The following is a 24,178-nucleotide window of genomic DNA, read 5'->3' as shown; positions in this document are numbered from 1 at the left end:
CTTCAACAATGATCAACATTTCGCCGATCTTGACTCATTAGTTAATCCCCACATACATATTCTTATTCACTGCCATATTTTAGAGCAAATTTCAGAAATCATCCATAAATACTTCAATATGTATTTTTAACAGGTGCTTACCATTTTTGCAATAAACCATATTCCATAGTTATACTTGTGACAATAGTGAATCTTTACCCCTGTTAAATGACAGATTCGCTGTTGTCAAAGAGACATTAGCCAAATTCCTTAGCATTCCTTTTATTCTTTGGTATTATGAGACCCTTTAAATATGGGTCCAACATACCTTTCCTGACTTACTATCCATCATTCTCTTGCACTATGCCCTAGCCAGTTTGGACTATTTACCATTACCTGAACATATCTTGCAATTTCATGCCTCTATACCTCTGCTTTGGCTGTGCAAAACATTCAATAAGGTACTGTTCCTATCCGGCAGAATTCTAGGTATCTAGTAGACAATTATGGTTTAAAAACTGATCCTGAAACCACAAAATGAAAATAAATACAAACTCTGTTGATTTCATCCTTTCCTTTTGGGTATATGCTTTATAAAAAGAACAAAATTACCATCAAATATCTGTTCTCCTTTTTCTTAGTTTTAACTTATTCTTTAATTCATAAATTTAGTAGTACATATTTCATGCATATTATGCTTCTCTTAAATTGTACAATTTTAACACATGGTCACAAAACTACATAACTGAAAGGGTATGTTATAATGAAATTTTTTTATACAAAAAAATGTTTTACCATTTACCAAATTTCTGAATGCTGTATTTGCTATCTGGTTCAGGTATTATTTTATTTGGGTTATTTCAAGTTTCTTATTAGTATAGATTATATGTAACTAAAATACAATTTAACAAGCCACCTCTTTTATTTTTCTGTAACTAATAGGTATGAAAAACCTACTGAAATTTTTATTTACTGTGACCACAATATTATGACAAATAAAAGATACACAGGAATGCATTTTTAAATCATTCTATGTGTATAAAATCATTAAATGATTATCTTTCACAAATACAAAAGAATTTTAATCATGGGTCCACAAAATACCACTGCCACTAGATAAAATTTAATAAACACTGTCTTTCCATCTGTTAATTTTTTTAAGTTTAAGAATACAAATATAAGCTATCAAGAGGTATAACAGATATGTATTGCTAATAAATACTACAGTAATCTAAGATTCTAGAATTAAGTTGGTGTTACCAAAATACACAATCTCAAAAAGTATCACATTAGCCCAAAGTGAAGAAATTAAAGGAGTCCAATCAGACAAAATGAGCTCTAACACTTCAGCGTAATTTGGTTTCCTCATTTTGATTAGTTTATCCAATCATTGCTAAGTTAATCACAAAAATGGCCTCTCCCACAGACTAAACACCTTCATTGTAGGAAAACTAATTTAGAAAATAGGTATGAGATTCGGAGCAATTTTCCTTAATTCTACAACAGAACTCTGATTACCCTGCTGGAGAAGCCATACAGAGAGGGAGAGACCTTGAGATTACTACATGGAGAAGTCTAGCTATTTCAGAAATCTAGCTAAGGACAGCCTTCCAGCCATCCCTGCCAAGATGCCAGACATCGGAAATACTCTTGGATATTCCAGCCAGCTGAACCCTCAGATAACTGTAGCTACAGGTGACATCACCTGTACCAGAAAAACTGCCCAGATGATCCCAGTAAAGACAAAATCATGAGACTCATTTTTAACCATTAACCAAAAATGGTGATTCATTTTTAACCATTTTGGGGTGCTTTTCTGTACAGTAATGGATAATACATTAAGAATATCACCACTGATGTATCATTCTACAAGGTTTTCAATTGATATTTTAAACACAAACACGAAATAATTTCAAAGGCCATCGTCTCCACACTAGTATTGTTTTCCAATCATTTATAAATTTCTCATTTATTCAAGCTCTAAATATTTGACAACTTTAAATCAAGATAAAAAACATTAAATATAAATATAATTTATTTCCACATAAGCATACCTGAAATGGGAAAAACACCTGAAAGTGTGTTTTAAACTAGAGATATGAGGGAAAAAATTAACTATGCACAGTGATTCTCAACCAGGGAAAATTTTACCACCACCGCCCCACCTTTCCCCAGGCCCAGAGCCTTTAGCAATGTATGGAGACATTTTCCATTGCCACAAAGTGAGAAGGGGGTTTTACTAACATTTAGTGAGTAGAGGTCATATATGCTGTTAAACTTCTTACAATGCACAAGATAACAAAGAATTATCTGGCCCAAAATGTCAACAATGACAAGGATAATAAGCCTCAATGAGGAATTAAAATTTGAAGATGCTGTCTTATTATCACTACCTTAAAAACTAACAAAATGAGTAATTCTGCTGGCAAAACTAATGGTTAGAACTCTGAACATTTTTCTTTTTTAATAAAAATAACATGATAAATTTGATATTTTCTATATAAGAAAAAGCATAAAACATTAACTATTAAGCTACAGAAAATATATAAGGAAAACTGATTACATTATAGAAAAAAGTAAAGCAGAAAAAAGCTTTTGCAAATGCATTAATGGAGAAGAATGTTGCTAAATGTATTATAACTGCCAATTAAAATATTTTGTTTGCTCAAATTACTATTAATTAGTAATAGAATAAACACAAAAATCTTTCATAGAATTAGTATATTGCACTTAAAAGTTGTATTTAAATTCATATTTTAATAAGAATATTATGCCAACAGAGACAATCTAATTGAACATTATTTAAAAGTTTTTTTCATTTTAGAAATAATTCATCTAACTAATCACATGACTCCACAGGACTAGGTCTATGAAAAAGTCGATTTACTTTCTGTCAAATATTTGAAGGAAAAAATATTAAATGTCCAAATTGGCTTTTTCAACATAAGTTTTGTAGCTATCACCACAAATGAATTTTCTGTGCCTTTCAAAAAGCCATTTTAATACTGCTGAGACAGAGTAGAGTCTGATACAATTCTGTAAAGGAAAGAATGAATGTGGCTACTGTAAAAGATTAAAAGATGGACAAGCAAGAATTGTTTTTATATCAAACATACTAGGCAGCGTTCTACATTACAAAAGGTAACAAACTTTTCATTACCTTTACATTTGGCTTCTTTGTTGAAACTCCTCTATACCAACCTAAAACAAAGCATAAAAATGATATTAAAATCATATTGCTGTCATTTTTTTGTAAGAAACATATTTTTAGGAAAATAAATAAATTCATACAAAACTCTCTAGTAAGTTTTAGGTGCTTAGTATACCTTAACTAGGAGTTTACTCCAAAAGAAAAAGTCTTAGAATAAATACAGTATTTCCAATTTTCATCAAAAGGCACAATACTCCTTTCAACTAAGACAAAAAAATTAGAAAAGATTTCAGAGGATATATAATCAAGTCCTTCAAAATTCCCAGATGAAAATGTCAGGGGTTAGGAAAATGCCAAAATCATACAGCTTATTGGTGGCAGACAGGGAGTACTGCCTAATCTTTCTGTTTTCTGGTTTCATTACATCTCCCATGTACTACTCTCATTCTATTGCCCCAGGATCATATCTCTGGCCCTTCCTCAAATAGAAACCAACCTATCCAAGTTTCAGGACAAAACTGCAAAGAGAAAAAAACAAAAACCAGTAAGAACCAACCAGGTTCAAGATGGTAAAGGATCTGACTACTATTAGACTTTGAGCCTCATTATATGCTCACTGTAATACATCAGCATGCCATTCTGACTGGTATGAGATGATACCTCATTGTGGTTTTGATTAGCATTTCTCTAAATACTTAGTGATATTTAGCATCTTTTCATGTGCCTATTGGCCATCTGGATGTCTTTGAAAAATGTCTATTTAGGTCTTCTGCTCTCTTTTATTGAAGTATAGTCGATTTACAATGTTTTGTTAATGTCTGGTGTACAGCATATTGATTTAGTTATATAAATATATATATATATTCCTTTCTTTTTCATTGTAGGCTATTACAAGGTATTGAATATATAGCTCCCTGTGCTATATAGAAAGGCCTTGTTGATTATCTATTTTATATATAATAGTATATGCAAATTCTGAACTCCCAATTTATCCCTCCACCCCCACCTTCCCCGTGGGTAATCATGTTTATTTTCTATGTCTGTGAGTCTGTTTCTGCTTTGTAAATAAGTTCATTTGTGTCATTTTTTTCAGATTCCACATATAAGCGATCTCATATGGTATTTTCTTTTGTCCATTTTTTGATAGGGTTTTTTCTTTTATCAAGATATATGAGCTCTTTGTATATTTTCTAAATTAGTTCCTTCTCAGTCTCATTGTTTGCAAATATTTTTTCCCGTTCTGTAAGTTGTCTTTTCATTTTGTTTATGGTTTCCTTTGCTGTGCAAAAGCTTTCAAGTTTAATTAGGTCCCGTTTGCTTATTTTTATTTTTATTTCCATTACTCTAGGAGACAGATCCAAAAAATATTGCTACAATTTATGTCAAAGAGTGTTCTGCCTATGTTTTCCTCTAGGAGTTTTAGGGTATTTGGCCTTACACTTAGGTCTTTAATCCATTTTGAGTTTATTTTTGTGTAGAGAATGTTCTGATTTCATTCTTTTACATGTAGCTGTCCAGTGCTCCCAGCACGACTTATTTAAGAGACTATCTTTTCTCCATTGTATATTCTTACTTACTTTGTCGCAGATTAATTGACTACAGGTATGTGGGTTTATTTCTGGGGTTTCTATCCTGTTCCACTGATCTATGTGTCTGTTTTGTGAGTGTCAGTATCATATCATTTTGATTACTGTAGCTTTGCAGTAGAGTCTGAAGTTAGGGGGCGTAATTCCTCCAGCTCTGTTCTTCTTCCCCAAGATTGTTTTGGCTATTTGGGGTCTTCTATGTTTCCATATAACTTTTAAAAAATTTTGTCCCAGTTCTGTGAAAAATGCCATTGGTAGTTTGATAAGGACTGCAATACATCTGTAGCTTGCCTTGGGTAGTATGGCCATTTTAACTACATTGATTCTTCCAATCCAAGAACACGGTATATCTTTCCAACTGTTTGTGTTGCCATCAATTTCTTTCATTAGTGTCTTATAGTTTTCAGTGTACAGGTCTTCTGCCTCCCTAGGTAGGTTTATTCCTAGGAATTTTATTTTTTTTTTTGATGTGATGGTAAATTGGATTGTTTCCTTAATTTCTTTTCCTGATATTTTGTTGTTAGTATATAGAAATGCAACAGATTTCCATGTATTAATTGTGTAATTAATTTTGCCAGATTCATTGATGAACTCTAGTAGTTTTCTGGTAGCATCTTTAGGATTTTCTATATATAGTACCACGTCATCTGCAACCAGTGAGTTTTACTTCTTTTCCAATTTGGATCCCTTTTATTTCCTTTTCTTTTCTGACTGCTGTGGCAAAGACTTCCAAAACCATGTTGAATAAAAGGGGCAAGACTGGGGATTCTTGTCTTGCTCCTGATCTTAGAAGGAATGCTTTCGGCTTTTCACCATTGAGTATGATGATGATGTTATATCTGGCCTTTATTAAGTTGAGGTATGTACCTCTATGCACACTTTTTGGAGAGTTTTTATCATAAATGGATGTTGAATTTTATCAGAAGTTTTTTCTGTATCTATTGAGATGATCATACAGTTTTTATTCTTCAGTTTGTTAATGGGGTATATCACACTGACTGATTTGTAGATATTGAAAAACCCTTGCAATCCTAGGATAAATCCCACTTGATCATGGTGTATCTTTTAATGTATTGCTAGAGTCAATTTGCTAGTATTTTGTTGAGGATTTTTTCCATCTATGTTCACAAGGGATACTGGCCTGAATAGGGACTTTGTTTCATACTTTTAAAGCTGAGCCCCAAAAGAGTGTGTGACCTGTATTAGAGACTCAAATATTTAGTGGCTGAAAAAAATGAATAAATCTGTAATACATGGGATGAAAATATTCACCTGGCAAGTGGACCTGATAAAGTTAAAGCTGATATATGTGAAGTGCTTTGTACAATGTCTAATACATTGTAGTACCTCAATTATTTGGTGGGGGGGGCAGTGACAGAGAAACAAAACACACTAAAACCCTATGCTTTCTAAATAATACTGTAAAGTATATTTCTAAACCTCTCCAGAGGAGACTGGGCCTATGAAAACAAAAATTGCAGTCTCAAGTTTCTTAATAGAAATGGTATTCATTCTAAGAAACATTAGGGAACCAAAACTACATACTCCTAAACAACCCTCTTAAATCATTTTTGGAAAAGTAAGGATACAAATAAAGAAATATTCTTACCCATCTAACAAAGCTTCAAATTAGTGCATGAAGTAATATCTATTTCTTCCTTTCTCACTGTCTGTTGATAGAAACATTCTTACAGAAAAGATTTACTACTGCAACAGAAAGTATAATCACTGAAACTAAAACTGGAGAGAATTTTGAGTATGAAGAGCCTCCAAACCCATGGAGCTCTTCCAACATTAAACAGAAATGATTTTTTCACCATATAACCTGTCCAAAATTAGTGATCTCTGATAGAACCTAAACTATTTACATGATGTACATGACTTAAGCTGTAATTCCTTTACTCTTAAAAAGCCACCACTGAATCTCTCATGTTTATAACCACAGCTCTGTTTCAACTTTTAGTTACAACTCATCTTCATACGAAATGTCATCTAGAGCTATCCATCTACTAGTGGTCTATTTGTTACTTAAAATAAGATTTCTACCAAAATAAACCAGATGTAGAAAGTAAATTAAAAACAGGATAAGCTATAATAAACCAAAATGTCTCTTTTGATTTACTGTCCCAAAATACAGACTGGCCTAAGAGAAAAAGCTTACTTTCTTAGTCTATATAATTTTTTCACCAGATGTATAGTTTTTCATGAGAAGTCAAACTACATTTCCTGTAAGCTAGGTTTATAAAAACTCTTTTTAACATCAAATTCATCAACACAAGAAATAAGTAAGAGTCACTACTGAGAAAGTTCTATGCTGAAAAGAGCCATAAAAAGAATGAGTACCAAGTAAAAAAGCAAAATAAAATGTAGGTTGTAATCCCACTTTAAAAAAAAACGCAAATCATAATCTCACTTTTAAAAAATATTAATTTGTAGAAGATTCACAGATAAGATAGAAAATGACAAAGCAGAAAACTAAAGTGGAAGAACAACAGTAGTACCAAAAGCTACTAAGATATGAACTGGACCCTGAAACATTAGATTTGATTTTAGTGACCTGGTGAAAGCATGCAGTATACTGACACTGTGGCACAAGTGTCTAATAAAAGTGTTTGCTTATGGAGTTTGTATTCCTCCAATCTTGGCCTCATTTGATACAGAAGCAGCCCCATGCTATGTAAATTTCCTTCACCCAGGCATTATAATACCCGTGGAGATAAATGAAAAAGTGACACATTTGCATTTCATCAACTTAAACATTATTGCTTACATTTACTAAAAATAGTTGGCTTACCTAAATAAATTTTTTAATTATATACTAGTAAAGCCAGAAATTCAATAACATATATCCAAAAGTCTACATTAAAAGTATTACAAATCTAGATTCTAAAAATGCCATGTTATAAAATATGATTAAAAATTAAGGTAATAAATGAGACAATTTCTAATTGAGATATAATGTTAAATCCTAATTTATACTGAAATCACTAGGGATTTTAATTTAAGAGTTATTCAAAGTATATTCTATTTAAGCAATTATTCCACAAAGGAGATGAAAAAATATGGAAAATAGATTTTTAAATAGAATATAACCACATTAGATTAAAGAACAAAAAGCAAACTGTAGATTTTAGAAAGACAGCTAGGGATTCACTATGCTTTCAAAGATAATAGAACTCAGAGAAACATGTCCTACTGTTTGAAGGTAATTAATGTACAAAAAATAGAACTGAGAATACTAGATAACTGTCACAGAAATAGGAAAGTAGCACACTAGTGTGTATGTGTGCTTACCGTTTCTAAGTAAGTACTTAGTGAGTACTTACTGTGTAAATGAAATGAGACAGGTCTAAGGGTTTACATCTCTCAACTTAATTCTCAACTTAAACAGAGTTAACCTTCCAACTTAACCTTCCATGACTAATGTATAAACACACTTGGTATACAAACTTAAAAGTCAGTTCAAGCCTGATTTTAAAAAAAAAGAGATTTTTTGAGCATTTTAATTCTATTAGGTTAGATTTATAACAAAGGGAATACAAATTAAGAGGGAAGACTGGGAAAACACTCTGGATCTTGTGTATAAATATATATATTAAAGATTAATTCATCTGAAAGCTATAATTATTTCAACATACAGACAAAAAATAGTGGTCACCTCTCCCTGTGCCATGATCTGTGCTAGGCATTTTCATATCTACAAACTCAAACACTGCTGAATACGACTTTGTTAAACATGCATCATCATTTAGATTGTGAAATGTCCTTACCAGTCACCCAATGTAAGTAAGGCTATACTATCAAAGAGAGCCAACAGTACCACTACAATTGCTACTGACAGAGAAGCTACAGAACAGTGTTCACAGTGTTAACCCAAAAGAATGAAGCCTCTATAAAGATCAAGCCATGTGACAGTCAACAATCAGCGGTCCTTTACAAACATTCTGGGCGCAAACCAATCAAGCTAGATCAAAAGTATCAAATGAAGTCCAACAAAAAGTACCCTTCAATAAGAAGTTTCAAACTTTTTATTTCAAAGGTACAATGTATTCTTCACTATCTGACAAAGGAAAAAAGAGTACAAATATATTCCCCAACTCCCACCCTAGGGCTAACAGCTGCTGAGGAAGTAGAGACAGGTAGACAACAAGCACAATTTCTCTTCCTTTCATATCATGATTTAAAATAGTTTAATTTTAAAAATCATCATTCAGGTGGAATGAGTATAGCTCAGCGATAGAGCACAAGCTTAGCAAGCATGAGGTCCTGGGGTTCTATTCCCAGTACCTCAATTCAAAAAAAAAAATCATCATCCATTATGAAGGACAGATTTACATGTAGATCCACTTAGAGACCATTTAAGTAACAGATTTGTAATTAAGCTCCAAAAAAACCCTACAAACTTCTAAAAATGCTAATTTTTTTCTTTGGTATACCAATAAAAATATGCACAGCCCATCCAATTCTTTATCCTTTTTCCAATTTTATAACCTATAGGTAGGAAAGTAAGTACCAACCACTTGTACAAAAAAAGAAACTTTATACAGAATTCAGCCCAAAAATGGGAGAACATAATTATTAAAAATGTCTATGTTCAAAGTTCTCTTTCCATTATTTTCACTGATAACTATTATAGAATAACCTGGCATATTTATTTGCACAATGTAATGCTATTTTAAATCTTAATTTATGAGATGTATAAAAGATAATAATTGGCAATAAATGTACATTAAAAATTGAGAACATTTACTCCTAAATGAGTTATTGTTCCTTTAGGATCAGTCACTCCAGAAATCTGTAAACAAATTTCAATAATATTGCCACTGATTAAGATATTTTAAAACTCTTTTAGAATTTAAATATATATAAAATACTTCTACTAACTTCTAGTCTTAGCCCTGACAAAACACTTTTCATTAAAAATAAACCTGAGCAAAATATATGAAACAATTATGTAAGAGAAATGTAAAGCAACTATCATAGACAAGATTTGCAGCACTAAAATCCTTGGGGAAAGAGAATCAATCATATCAAAGGAGCTCCTCATTCACCTGAGGTTTTCCCCTGAGGATATACCAGCAAAAATGAAAAGTCCTGTTGAGATAAGGAGAAAAGAGTTGACACTAAGAGCTACATGATACAATCTCCACTTCCAGGATTGCCTAATTCCTAAAGTGCTCATTCAGGGTAAGGTTCCAAGAAGCCCAGCAGAAAGAAGCAGCTGAGAGGCTAAAGAGCTACACGGAGCCACATTACTATTAGAGAAACAATGCTCGCATTGACTTTTCAACAGAAACAATGGAAACCGAAAATTAATGAAGTAAATATTTAAAATAATAAAAATATTCATCAACCTAGAATTCTACACTCCGGGAAAACACCTTTCAAAAATGATGACAAATTAAAAAAGACATTCACATAAACAGAAGCTGAATGGATTTGCAGCAAATCAGCACTAAAAAAACATTATGAAAGAAGTACTTATGGTAAAAAGAAAACAATTCCAGATGGAACCATGAAAAAGCAGAAAGAAAGAAAAAGAACTGGAAAGGGTAAAAAATGTGGGCAAATGAATACAGACAGAAGTAAAATATAAGACAACAATGATACAAAAGGTAAGAGAGGGGTAAACAATTAAATCACTGTAAAGTTCATACATTGCTAGAAATGGTAAAGTACAAATTTAAGGTAGACTCTAATAAGTCAAGGATGCAGTTTTAAACTCTAGGGTAACCACCAAGGGACAAACAAAACACTTCAAAACCAACACACTAATAGAGGAAAATAAACAGAATAATAACATGCTAAGTTACTTTAAGAAGGCAAGAAAGGATGTCAAAAAATAAAATAAGGCACAAAGACCAAGATGACAGACTTAAACCTAACTAGATCAATAATTAAATCAAATGCAAATGGACTAATAATCCAAATTGTCAGACTAAACAAAAATAATCCCCCATTAAGTGCTATTTACATATTCCACACACATACACACACACTTAAACATAAGAACGCCTAAAAGTTACATGAAAGCCCAAGGTAATCACACGGAGAGGCCTTGAGGAGAAGCGGCCGGTGAGTGGGAGAGAGAAGCTCCACCAGCCCCAGCCATTCAAATTATCCTAGCAGAGACCCCAGATGCTGTGAAACTGAGGTAAGCCCCTTGGCCCCACCCAGATTCTTGACCCACATATACTAAAATTAAATAAGGATAGATTGTTGTTTCAAGCGACCTGATATCGAGTAGTTTGACAAAATGGAAAAATTGGTAAAATAATTATTAAAGACATTTTTCTTAATAAAGAAAAAAAAAAAGGAAAAAAGGTGAAAGTAAAAGAATGGGTGACTTTCACTTGGCCCCAGAAAAATGGCAGGCGCTGAATCTCTCCACATAGCTTCCAAAAGACATACAGATCAAAAGAAGAATAAATAAAGCCATATATAATCTATCTCTTCAACATTACTAAGTGTCAGAGAATACTAGGGACTTCAAATCATATTTACATAGAGAAAATATCCAAATTAAACAGAGCTAACTCCAGAGCTTCTGCTACTCCTGTACAGGTCTTCACTACCACATCTCCAAAGTGAGCTTCCCTCCTACTTACCCATTTCCCCTCCAGATGCAACACCTTTTAAGACTGGTATTTCTTTTTCACATAGACTCTCTGGACTATTCCTTGCCCTCTACACACAGGCTTATCGTGGAAGAATGAGTATTCTTAGCTGATAAAGGCAGAATAGGATGAAGCAGAGTAGGAATTTTGTCAAAACAAATCAAGTACATGTAAAATCCTGCGGGAAGGTCAACTGATCATTTTGTCCTCAAACTTAAAAAGCGTTAAGATAGCAGCAAGGAACATGAAGGTACACAACAAAACAGCAGTGAAAAGACAGGACTTGAGAATACAAAGAGAAGAGATTTAGCAGTTTGAGGTACCTGAGGCCATTCATCAAAGGCCATCTGAAACATAGAATATCAGCATCATTCTAGACACCCAACAAATTTGGTTTCAAATATGTCCAGAAAACTATAAAAATTAAAAATTACGACACTCCTCTACCAAAAACAGGCCATCTTAAAGACCCAGGGGAGGCAAACACCTATCTATATAAAACTTCAAATCCCAAGGCTTATTTTCTATGGTCCACTGTCTACTACTAACTTAAACTCTCATATAATACTCCATGAATGAAAACGTTCCTGGTGAACAGAAAATCGAGAATTAAGACTACCTTGATTGTGTAAATGTCCAAAAACAGTAAATACATGTTCATTCATTCACTTATTAAAGTAACCTATTAGGAGAAATATCAAGTCCCAAACAATCCAACAGACTTTAGAAATGGAGCTCAATAAATAGTGGATTTTCCAAAACTAGAATCTCAATGAATGACAAATAGCTTAATCCTCCAGGCAGACAAACAGAACCCTCTTTCTGCCACATACCCTCTATGTTCCCTCCAACCTTTTAAGCTTCAGTTTCCTCAACTAATGTTGAGGTAATGTTTCATATGGTTATTTTAAAAATTAGCTGAAATAATGAATGTATAATATCAACTACTATTACCTAGAATATGGTAGGTAAAGAGCAAATTATTATTATAAAACTCTTATCTCCTTTTAAACATTAACTTGTAAGCATAATGGGAAATCAGCCAAAGGCATTTAAAAGTAATAGCTCAGAACTGTATTACACAAATATACACTAAATACTGTAATTTCAAATTTTCTAATAATTTTCACACATAAATCATTTCCTGAAGTTTACAAAAATAAATCCTTTATAGTTACAAGAAGCCTTTCTTCTTATCAAAAAGATGCAAAATTTTATTATCCATAAATCTCATTAAAATTTAAAATTTTACATGCCATTAGAAAGTGATAGGGAATATTTATCCAGCAAAGTAGAGACTAATAAAAACAGTATCCAACCAAGGAATCTCTTTATTTATTATACAATTTTTCAATAATAGTAATAATGAAATATCTTCTTTCATTTCCCTATTTCTCTATATGAATTAGAAAGTTAGCACCCCTTTGTTGATGCTTACAGTGATTTTAGTCTAAATACTAAAGTAAGACAAGATAAGAAAAGGAAAACCAATCACATCAGTGGCCAAGATGGCAGAGCAGGAAGACCCTGAGCTCACCTCTCCCACAAGCATACCAAAATTACACCTATTTACAGAGCAACTACCAATGAGAACAACCTGAAGACTAGCAGAAATGATTTTCTACAACTAAAGATATAACAAAGGAACCACAACAAGATGGATAGGAGGGGCAGAAATGTGATATAGTCAAGACCCACACTCCTGAGTAAGCAATCCCAAATGGAAAGATAATCACAATTGAAGAGGTTCTCCCCAAGAAGCAAGGGGTCTGAACTCCATATTGGGCTCCCCAGTCTAGGGATCCTCCACTAAAAAGATGAGCTTCCAAAACGTCTGGCTTTCAAGGCTAGTAGGACTTGCATATCAGAGAGCCAGAGGGCTATAGGAAAACAGAGACTGTTCTTAAGAAGCTCACACAAAATCTCACATGCTGAGATTCAGGGCCCTCTCCTAAGTCTCCAGCTTTCTGACTTAAGATTCTGTGACTTTTCAGCCTCTGTAACCACATGAGTCAATTCCTTATAATAAATCTGTGTGTGTATACACTATATGCATATACAATGTATGCACACACACACACACACACACACACTACCTAGCAGGTTACTCCTACAGACCAGCTCCAATCCACTCTAGCAAGTTTCTTCATTAAGGGCAGGCTAGACGTTTCTATGGTAGCCATGCCCTTTCCAAAAGGATCTAAACTTAAGCTTTGAGACAGGAAAATACTCTTTTAAATTCTTGGTTCCTTGCTTGTCAGCTCTTCCTCAGCCCTAGAAATAGTTGATTTCTGCATTTGCTACTTCTATATCCCCTTGAATCTTCTTACACCCCTTTTAGTAGTTAGCCACTTTTTACTAGTTAACAATTATGTATGGATATTAAATATTCCTTATGCAAATTATTAGTGATATGTCTCCTGACTGGATCATAAGTGATACAGCAATAAAGTTTTTATATTTTAATCTATTCTTTTTATTAATGCTGATAGTGAGCCACTAAATAGAATTTATAACCGCATAATGATTTGATGAGGATAGCTTTAAAAACACTTCTTTAAGGTTATAAACTTAAGAGTTAAACTGCTAAGTCACAGGATATACACATCTAAACTGACAAGGTATCGGCAGTGTATAAGCACTCCCACTGAAATATATCCATGCCAATATTTAGATATGTCAGACATTTAGTCTTCTCAAACTAGTATGTGTGAAATTGTTCATTATTCCAGTTTTAACTTGCTATTCCTTGACTGCTGACAAGATTAAGCATTTCTGTAGTCCCTGATCATATTTTTTTCATTTTTCTATTCATCTGTTATTTATTCTTATTAGTTTATAAAGTGTTCTTTTATATTCTAGTTGTTTATCCTCGTCAGCTAAATCATTGCAAAAATTTTCCAGTCTGTGATTTGATTTTCATCCTTTTTGCACATGAATACATTTCACTGATGCATAATTTACATATAGTGAAATGCAAAGTTCATGAACATATAGTTCTCCAAGCTTTGACAAATGCAACACCCATATAACCCATATTTCATCAAAACACAGAACTTCTCAATCACCCCAAAAGTTCCCTCATACCTCTTTGCAGTCAATCCTCTCCCACAGGTAATCACTGTTCCATTTCGCATCACCACAGATTTGTAGTGTTGCTTGTTCTTGGATTTCATATAACCATCCAGAATGTAACTTTTCTATTTGGTTCTTTGTTCAACATAGTATTTTTAGGATCCACCCATGTGTTGCATCTTTACATTTTTACCTAGTTTACAAAGATCTTCTATTTTTAAATACATTTTTTCCTGATGTGTAACATGCATAAGTATGCAAATCATTAGCATACAGCTAAACAAATCTTCAGAGTATGCACCCACATGTCTACCACCCAGTAAATAAAATATTAGCAGCATCCCAAAAGCACGCACACCTCTTCCAACCACTAACATACACACACCTTTAAACTGAATGTGATACAGAAAGGAAAATGGATGAATGGTTGCTACACACAACAGTATCACAGATACACTCTAGATAAGAGAAGCCAGATAAAGTGGTTATCTAACCACTATCTGACAAACATCACCAGCTAACAGTTTGACCTGGTTCTACATTTTATGTACATGAAACCATAACAGCATGAACTCTTACATCTGGCTTCTTTTGTCAAAAGTGTTATCTATGATATTCATCCATATCGTATGTAGCAATAATACATCCATTTTTCTTCCAGGGTCACATTCAATTATATGAATATATCATAATTTATTTGCCCATGCTACTGCTGATGAGCATTTTGGTTTTTTCTAGTTTGCAGCAATTATGAATAAAGCTGCCACTAACATTTTACGTGTGTATTTTGCTGTTGGATTTACACTTATGAGCAGACTTGCTGGATCATAAGGTACGCATACATTCAGCTTTGGTAAACCGTGCCAAAGTTTTCCAAAGTGGTTAACCCACTGTCTCTCCCACCAGCAGTGTATGGGAGTATCAGTCGTTCCACATCCTCATCAGCGCTAGGTATTGCCAGTGTTTTGAATTTCAGTCATTCTAGTGCTGTGTCGTGGTATCTCACTGTGGTTTAATTTGCATTTCCCTGATGACTGAGACTAAATACCTTTCCATATGTTTACAAGCCATCAGAATATCTGTGTAGTGAGGAGCCAATCCAACGCCTTTGCCCATTTTTCTACCACACTGTCTCATTTTGTTTTACTGAGTTACAATTAACACACAATATTATATTAGTTTTAGGTGTACAAAACAGTGATTTTGTATTTTTACACATTATGAAATAATCATCAGAATAATTCCGGTTACCATCCATCACCATAAAAAGTTGTTACAATATTAATAACTGTATTTCCTATATGTATATTATATCCCCATGACTTATTTTATAGCTGGAAGTTTGTACCTTTTAATGCCCTTCACCTATTTCATCCATCCCTTGATCTCCCTCCTCTATGGAAACCACCAATTTAATCTCTGTATCCATGAGCCTTTTTCTGTTTTGTCTGTTCTTTTGTTTTGTCTTTTCAGATTACACATACGAGTGAAATCATACTGTATTTGTCTTTTGTCTGATTTTTTCACTTAGCATAATACCTGCCAGGTCCATCCATATTGTCACAAACAGCAAGATCTAATTCTTTTTTATGGCTGAGAAATATTCCTGTGTGGGTGTCTGTGTGTGTCTGTGTATATCTCACATCCTTATCCATTTATCTATTAATGGACATTTACAGTAGCCAGATTTTGGCTACTGTAAATAGTGCTTCAATGAACATAGGGGTACATGTAACTCTTTGGATTACTGTTTTTGTTTTCTTCAGATAAAGTTCCAGAAATGGAATTGCTGGATCATACAGTAGTTGTTATTTTTAATTTTTTGAGAAACCTCCATAATGTTTTCAATAGTGGCTACACTAAATTTACATTCCCACAAACGGTTCATCAGAGTTCTCTTTTCGCCACATCCTGACCAATACCTATTGTTTCTTATCTTTTCTCACGCATGTGGGGTGCTATCTCATTACAGTTTCAGTTTGCTTTCCTTTATGATTAGTGATGTTGAACATTTTTTCATGTGCATGTTGCCTATCTGTATGTCTTCTTTGGAAAAATGTCTATTCAGGTCCTCTGCCCACTTTTTAATTGGGTTGTTTGGGTTTTTTTGATATTGAGTTGTAGGAGTTCTTTATATATTTTGGATATGAACCCCCATCTGATACATTGTTGGCAGATATATTCTCCCATTCAGTAGGCTGCCTTTTTGTTTTGTTGGTGGTTCACTTCGCTGTGCAAAAGCTTTTCAGTTTGACATAGTCCCATTTGTTTATTTTTGCTTTTGGTTCCCTTGCTTGAGAAGATAGATGCAAAAACATATTGCTAAGACCAACGTCAAAGAGCATACTGTCTATATTTTCTTTATGATTTTAGGGCTTAATTATAATTAACTCTTTAACTGATTTTGAGTTTATTTTTGTGTAAAGTGTGAGAAATCCAGTTTGACTCTTTTGCATACAGCTGTCCAGTTTTCCAAACATTACTAAATAGGTTGTCTTTTCTCCACTGTATATTCTTGCTTTCTCTGTTGTAGACTAATAGACCATATAAATGTGAGCTTATTTCTGGGCTCTCTATTCTGTTCCACTGATCTGTGTGTCTGTTTTTATGCCAATACTACTGTTTTGATTACTGTATCCTGGTAGTATAGTTTCAATCCTGGGAGCATGATACATCCAGCTTGGTTCTTCTTTCCCAACATTGTTTTGGCTATACGAGGTCTTTTATGGTTCCCTGCAAATTTTAGGATTATTTGTTCTACTTTTGTGAAAACGACTTTTGTATTTTGATAGGGACTGCACTGAATCTGCAGACTGCTTTGGATAGTATGGACATTTTAATGATACTGATTTGTCCAATCCATGAACATGGTACATCTTTCCATTTATGTGTGTTGTCTACAATTTCTTTATTCAATGTCTTATAGTTTTCAGAGTACAGATTTTTCACCTCCTTGGTTAAATTTATTCCAAAGGTTTTTGGTTTTTTTTTTTTTTTGCTTCAATTGTAAATGGGATTATTTTCTTAATTTCTCTTTCTGACAGTTCATTCTTAGAATAAAGAAATGCAACTGACTTCTTTAACTTAACTTTGTATCCTGAAACTTTACTAAATTCACTTATTGGTAATAACAGCTTTTTGGTGGAGTCTTTGGGGTTTTCTATACATAGTATCATGTCATCTGAAAACAGGGACAGTTTTATTTCCTCCTTTTCAATTTGGATTTTACTCTTAGTATTTTTCTTGCCTAACTGCTGTGGACCTTCTCTCCCTTTCAGATCCCTCCCAGGGGCACAGATCCTAACCCAATGCCTCTTTTATATGGAGATCTTTCTTGAAGCTTTGGTTGTAAAGGAGTTCTTCTGTCCTGGGAGCAAGGAAGTCAAGCTACAATCTGAGCACCCCAGTCCTGGGGCCCTGCATGAAGGAGACAAGCCCCTTTGGCTGCTGGGAGAATTGCTGGGAGAGACAGAAGGGCTGAAGAAGCCTAGAGGCTATCTGTGAAGAATGTGTGCATGCTGACTTGCCAACACTGGAGAAGAGACAATCTCACACTGGCGGATGCCACTTCACTGCACTCCCCAATCCAAACAGTTGAATACCCCAGCGCCATTCACTCCACACCACAGCTGGTTTGAGATCTGGGCCCCTCAGAAAAGATTTGGTCTAGCTATGCAGAGACAGACCAGTGGGTCTAGGGCATGATCCAGGTGGAGTGCTGATGGCCACTCCACACGAGGGCAGTGAGTTGAGTAGATACAGCCACTGTCAGGATGCACATGGGATGGAGCCACAGGAGCATGCAGTGGTGAAGTACTGAATCTCGGGCAGACAAACCCTGGGAGAGAACTCAATCTAGCTATGCAGAGACAACTAGGAGGGCCTGGGGTGTGATCTGAGCAAGGCAGCAGCGGCCAGTGTCAGTGCATGCAGGAGGCATGCAGTGATTTATTTTCCAGTCACACTGCCCAAACTCCACCCACTCCACACCACAGCTTAGAACTGGATCTGGACCAGACAAGTCCTGGCAGAAGACTGCCACAGAAGAAACCCAGATCTCTGGTGACAACCCAGTCACCTCAATTCCTAAAGCCACAGGTGCCCTGACCTGCAACCCCAGTCAACTCCACACCATAGCCTTGCATTAGACCTGAGACAAACACAACAAAGGAAGGGAAGTGATCTTGTGCTGCTTCTGAACAGAGTCATAGATGTCTACAAAGGTAGCATATAGGTCCCCTATGAGTGCATAGATCTCACTTGCTTCAGAAATCACCTCCTATGGGGTAGGGAACACACTCAAGGGAAACACAGCCTGATTAAGCCCAACCCTCAGGGCTTCTACTCCAGCATCTAAGGAGTAGACCTCATCCCTGACAGGGCAGTAACAGCCAAGGGGCAGAGAGGAAGTCCCATCTCACACCCTGAATAGGCTATAAATCCTCCAACACCAATCACACCCCCTGTCAAGGGAATAACAGCCAGCATACCCTGAGGAAAGATGTGGCTGGCATCTAGACCAAAATAAGCTCTCCCACTGAAGACACTGGACACACACAGTTTACACAAGAACGCTTCCACAAAAGGAAAGAGAGGAAGGGGGGGGGGGGGAGAGAGAGAGAAAGAAAGAAAGAAAGAAGCCCTTCAAGACCACAGTAGATAACTATTGCTCTTAAATTCATAGAGACAGAAAAAGTTAAGTAAAATGAAAAGGAAGAGGAACTACTCACATTAAAACAGCAAAAGAAATCCCCTGAAAGAATAATGAAAAAGAGCTCACCAGTCTACCAGATCCCAAGTTCAAAAAGGTGCTAATAAAAATGCTAACTGAATTAAGAAGGACTTTTTATAGAAATGCAGGTGACTATAATAAGGAACTAGAAACTACAAAGTTGAACCAATATAAAATAGATAATTCAGTTGGCAAGATAAAAACAAATATAGAAGCAATGAATAGACAACTAAATGATACAAAAGAATGAATAAGTGACCTGGAAGACAGAATAATGGAAATCACCCAATCAGAACAGCAGACAGAAAGACAAATGAAAAAAAAAAATAAAATAAAAGCAACATACAAGATCTATGCGATAATATAAAACATGCCAACCTATGTATAATAGGGGTTCCAGAAATAGAAGAGAGACAGAAGGGAATGAAAATGTATTTTAGGAACTTATGCCTGAAAACATAACAAATCTAAAAAAGAAAACAGACATCCAGGTACAGGAAGCACAGAGGGTCCCAAACAAGATGAACTCAGACACACAAGATATTATCATGATTAAAATGACTAAAGTTAAAGATAAAGAGGGGATTCTAAAGGCAGCAAAAGAAAAACAAAGAGTTAAGTACAAGGGAATCCCAGTAAGGTTATCAAATGATCTCCGTGCAGAAACTTTGCAGGTCAGAAGATAGTAGCATGATATATTCAAATTCTGAAAGGAAAAAACATGCAACCCAGGATACTCTACCAAGCAAGATTATCATTTGGAATAGAAGGAAAAATGAAGAATTTCTCAGACAAGCAAAAACTAAAAGAATTCAGCAATACTAAACCTAACCTAAAAGAAATATTGAAAGGTCTTCTCTAAATAGAAAAGAAGAATCTATAGGAAAGCAACAATCACAATAGGAAAGGCAAATACATAAAAAGATTGAAGATCACTTAAATAAGCCAGTACATAGATTAAAAATAACCAAAAAATTGTAAAAGTGATTATAACTACAGTTAACAGTAAAAGAATAATCATGAAGATATAAAACAAGACATCAAAATAACAGAATGTAGATCTTCAGAATCTGTTTGAACTTAAATGATAATCAGTTTAAAGCAAGTAGATACAGTTATGGGTCAACATACTTGAACTCCATGGTAACCACAAATCAAAAAACATACAACATATTTACAAAAATAAAATGGAAGGAACTATAAAAGAAAATAATCAAACCACAAAAAGAAAGAAACTAAAAGAAGAAATGAACAAAGAAGAATGATAAAAGTAACTGGAAAACAAAGATTAAAATGGCAATAAGTACATACTTATACATACATCATGCAAATGGAAATAACAAGAAAGCAGGGGCAGCAATGTTCATATCAGACAAAATAGACTTTAAAACAAAGGCCATTAAGACAAAAAAAAGGGTGTTGTATAATGACAGAGATCAATACAAGAGGATATTACACTTGTTAACATATATACACCCAATACAGAAGCACCTAAATAAATCAAGTACTAACAGACATAAAGGTAAAAACAGACAATATGATAATAAGGAGATTTAACATCCCACTGACATCAGTGGACAGATTATCCAGACAAAAAAAAATCGATATGGCAAATCTAGGTCTTAAATGACATAACAGACCAGTTGGGTTTAATTAATATCTACAAGACACGACATTTAAAAAAAAAAGAATACATGGTCTTTCAAATTCACACAGAATATTCTCTAGGATAGACCACAGACTAAGTCACAAACAAGCCTCAACAAATATAAGAGGATAGAAATTATTTCAAGTATCTTTTCTGACCATAATGGTATGAAATTAGAAATCAACCACAGGAAGAAAAATGGGAAAAGAACAAACACACGGAGACTAAACAACATTCTACTAAAAAAACCAATGGGCCAACAATGAAAACAGAAGAAATCAAAAAATACCCTGAGAAAAGTGAAAATGAAAAGACAACCTTACAAAATCTATGGGATGCAGCAAAGGCAGGTCTAAGAGGAAAGTACATGGCAATACAGGCCTTCCTCAGGAAACAAGAAAAATCTCAAATAAACAACCTAACCTACCACCTAAGAGAATCAGAAAAAGAAGAACAAACAAAACCCAAAGTCAGCAGAAAGAAGGAAATAATAAAGATCAGAGAGGAAATAAAATAGAGATGAAAGAAAGAAAGAGAGGAAGGGAGGGAGGAAGGGAGGAAGGGAGGAAGGGAGGGAGGGAGGAAGGAAGGATGGATCAATAAAGCCAAGAGCTAGATTTTTGAAAAGATAAACAAAATTGACAAACCTCTATCCAGGCTGACCATGAAGTAAAGAGACAGAACCCAAATAAACAAAATAAGAAATGAAAGAGGAGAAATAACAGTGAGTATCACAGAAATACAAAAAAAAAATAAGAGAATACTATGAACAGTTACATGTCAACAAATTGGACAACCTAGAATAAATAGACAAGTTTCTAGAAACAAACAACCTGCCAAAACTGCATCAAGAAGAAACAGATAAGGGGAAGGGTATAGCTCAGTGGTAGAGTGCATGCCTAGCATTCATGAGGTCCTGGGTTCAATCCCCAAGTACCTCCATTAAAATAAATAAATAACCTGATTACCTCCCCAAAACAAAATTTTAAAAAAGAAGAAGAAACAGATAATTTCAGCAGACAAATCACCAGAAATGAAATATAATCTATAATAGGGAAAAAAAAAACTTCCCACAAACAAAGTCCAAGACTGGACAGCTTCACTGGGGAATTCTACCAAACATATAAAGAACTTAACCCTATCTTTCTCAAATTATTCCCCCAAAAAAATATTAACGAGAAGTTAACACTCCAAAATTCATTCTATGATTCCACCATCACCCTGAAACCAAAACCAAGGACACCACAGTTATGGGCCAGTATCTGTGATGGATATGGATCCTCAACAAAATAGTAGCAAACCAAATCCAAACACATAAAACAGATCACACACCATGATCAAGACGAATTTATTCCAGGTTCACAAGAATGGTTTGACATATGCAAATCAATCAATGTTATATATCACATTAACAAAAGGAAAAGACGAAACCACATATCATTTCAATAGACGCAGAAAAAGCATCTGACAAAAATCAACATCTATTCATGATTTAAAAACCTCATCAAAGTGGTTATAGAGGGGACATATCTCAACATAATAAAGGCTATTTATGAAAAATCCACAGCTAACATAATATTCAATAGTGAAAAGCTGAAAGCCTTACCACTAAAATCAGGAACAAGACAAGGGTGCCCACTCTCACCACTTCTATTCAACACAATATTGAGAATCTTAGCCACAGCAATCAGACAAGAAAAACAAATAAAAGGAATCCAAATTGGAAGAGAGGAGGTAAACTGTCACTATTTGCCAATGACATGATACTGTATAGAGAACCCTAAAGTCTCTACATAAAAACTATTAGAACTAATAAATAAATTCAGCAAGGTAGCAGGATACAAGATTAATATACAGGAATCTGTTGCATTTCTTTACATTAATAATGAAATAACAGAAAAATGAAGTTTTAGAAATTATATTTAAAATCACATCAAAAAAAATATCCAGGAATAAACTTAACCAAGGAGGTAAAAGACTTATATGCTGAAAACCATAAAACACTGATAAAGGAAACTGAAGATGATTTAAAAAAATGGAAAGATATCCCATGCTCTTGAATTTGAAGAATTAATATTATTAAAATGGCCATACTATCGAAAACAATCGACAAAGTTAATGCAATTCCTCTCAAAACACTCATGATATTTTTCAGAGAAAAAAACAAATAATCCTAAAATTTATATGGAACCATAAACGACCCAGAATGGCCAACACAATTGTGAGAAAAAAGGACAAAGCTGGAGGTATAACCCTTCCAGACTTCAGACTAAACTACATAGCTAGAGTAATCAAAACAGCATGGTACTGGCACAAAAAGATACACAAAGACAATGTAATACTATAGAGCGCCGAGAAATAAACCCATGCATCTATAGTCAATTAATCTACAACATACGAGGTAAGAATCATACATGGAGAAAAGACAGTCTCTTTGACCAAAGGTGCTGGAAAAGCTGGACAACTACATGTTAATCAATGAAATTAGTACATTACCTCACACCGAACACAAATAAACTCAAAATGATTTAAAGACCTAACTGTAAGACACGACACCATAAAACTCCTGGGGACAACAGAGGCAAAACATTCTTTGACATAAATCATAGCAATATTTTCTTAGATCAGTCTCCTAAGGCACAAGAAATAAAATCAAAGATGAGCAAATGGGACCTAATCAAAATTAAAGGCTTTTTCACAGTAAAGGAAATCATCAACAAAACAAAAATACAACCTATAGCATGGGAAAAAGTATTTGCAAATGATACAACCAACAAGGGGTTAATATCCAAAACATACAAACAGCTCATACAAGTCAACACGGAAAAAACAAACAACCCAATCAGAAAAATACCATATGAGATCGCTCATATGTGGAATCTAAAAAACAAAAACAAACAAACAAAAACAAAGCATAAATACAGGACAGAAATAGACTCATGGACAGAGAATACAGACTTGTGGTTACCGGGGGGGGGGGGGGGGGGGCGGGGTAGAGGGTGGGAAGGGATAGACTGGGATTTCAAAATTGTAGAACAGATAAACAAGATTACACTGTATAGCACAGGGAAATATACACAAAATGTTATGATAAATCACAGAGAAAAAAATGTGACAATGAGTGTGTATATGTCCATGTATGACTGAAAAATTGTACTGAACACTGGAATTTGACACAACACTGTAAAATGATTATGAATCAATAAAAATGTAAAAAAAAAAAGAAAAAAAGAAAATGGGCACAAGACCTAAATAGACATTTTTCCAAAGAAGACATACAGATGGCCAACACGCACATGAAAAGATGCTTAACATCATTAATTATTAGAGAAATTCAAATCAAAACCACAGGGAGATGTCACTCACACCAGTTAGAATGGCTATTATCAA

The 24,178-nt window shown here is 34.3% G+C and overlaps 1 protein-coding gene across 9 annotated transcripts in view; it reads right to left on the bottom strand.

Moving 5' to 3' along the window:
• The window catches only part of DOCK3 (dedicator of cytokinesis 3), a 296,560-nt gene that overhangs the window by 242,045 nt on the left and 30,337 nt on the right, over positions 1-24,178 (bottom strand). For all 9 annotated transcript variants that reach the window (XM_072941347.1, XM_072941354.1, XM_072941349.1 and 6 more), the window contains exon 3: positions 3,140-3,180. In XM_072941347.1, the coding sequence (XP_072797448.1) occupies positions 3,140-3,180 (41 nt within the window). The remainder of the gene's footprint in view (positions 1-3,139; positions 3,181-24,178) is intronic.

The sequence above is a fragment of the Vicugna pacos genome, chromosome 17 (assembly GCF_048564905.1).
Source record: "Vicugna pacos chromosome 17, VicPac4, whole genome shotgun sequence".
Taxonomy (NCBI): domain Eukaryota; kingdom Metazoa; phylum Chordata; class Mammalia; order Artiodactyla; family Camelidae; genus Vicugna; species Vicugna pacos.
The sequence above is the reverse complement of the archived record's forward strand: the minus strand, read 5'-3'. Positions and strand labels throughout refer to the sequence as shown.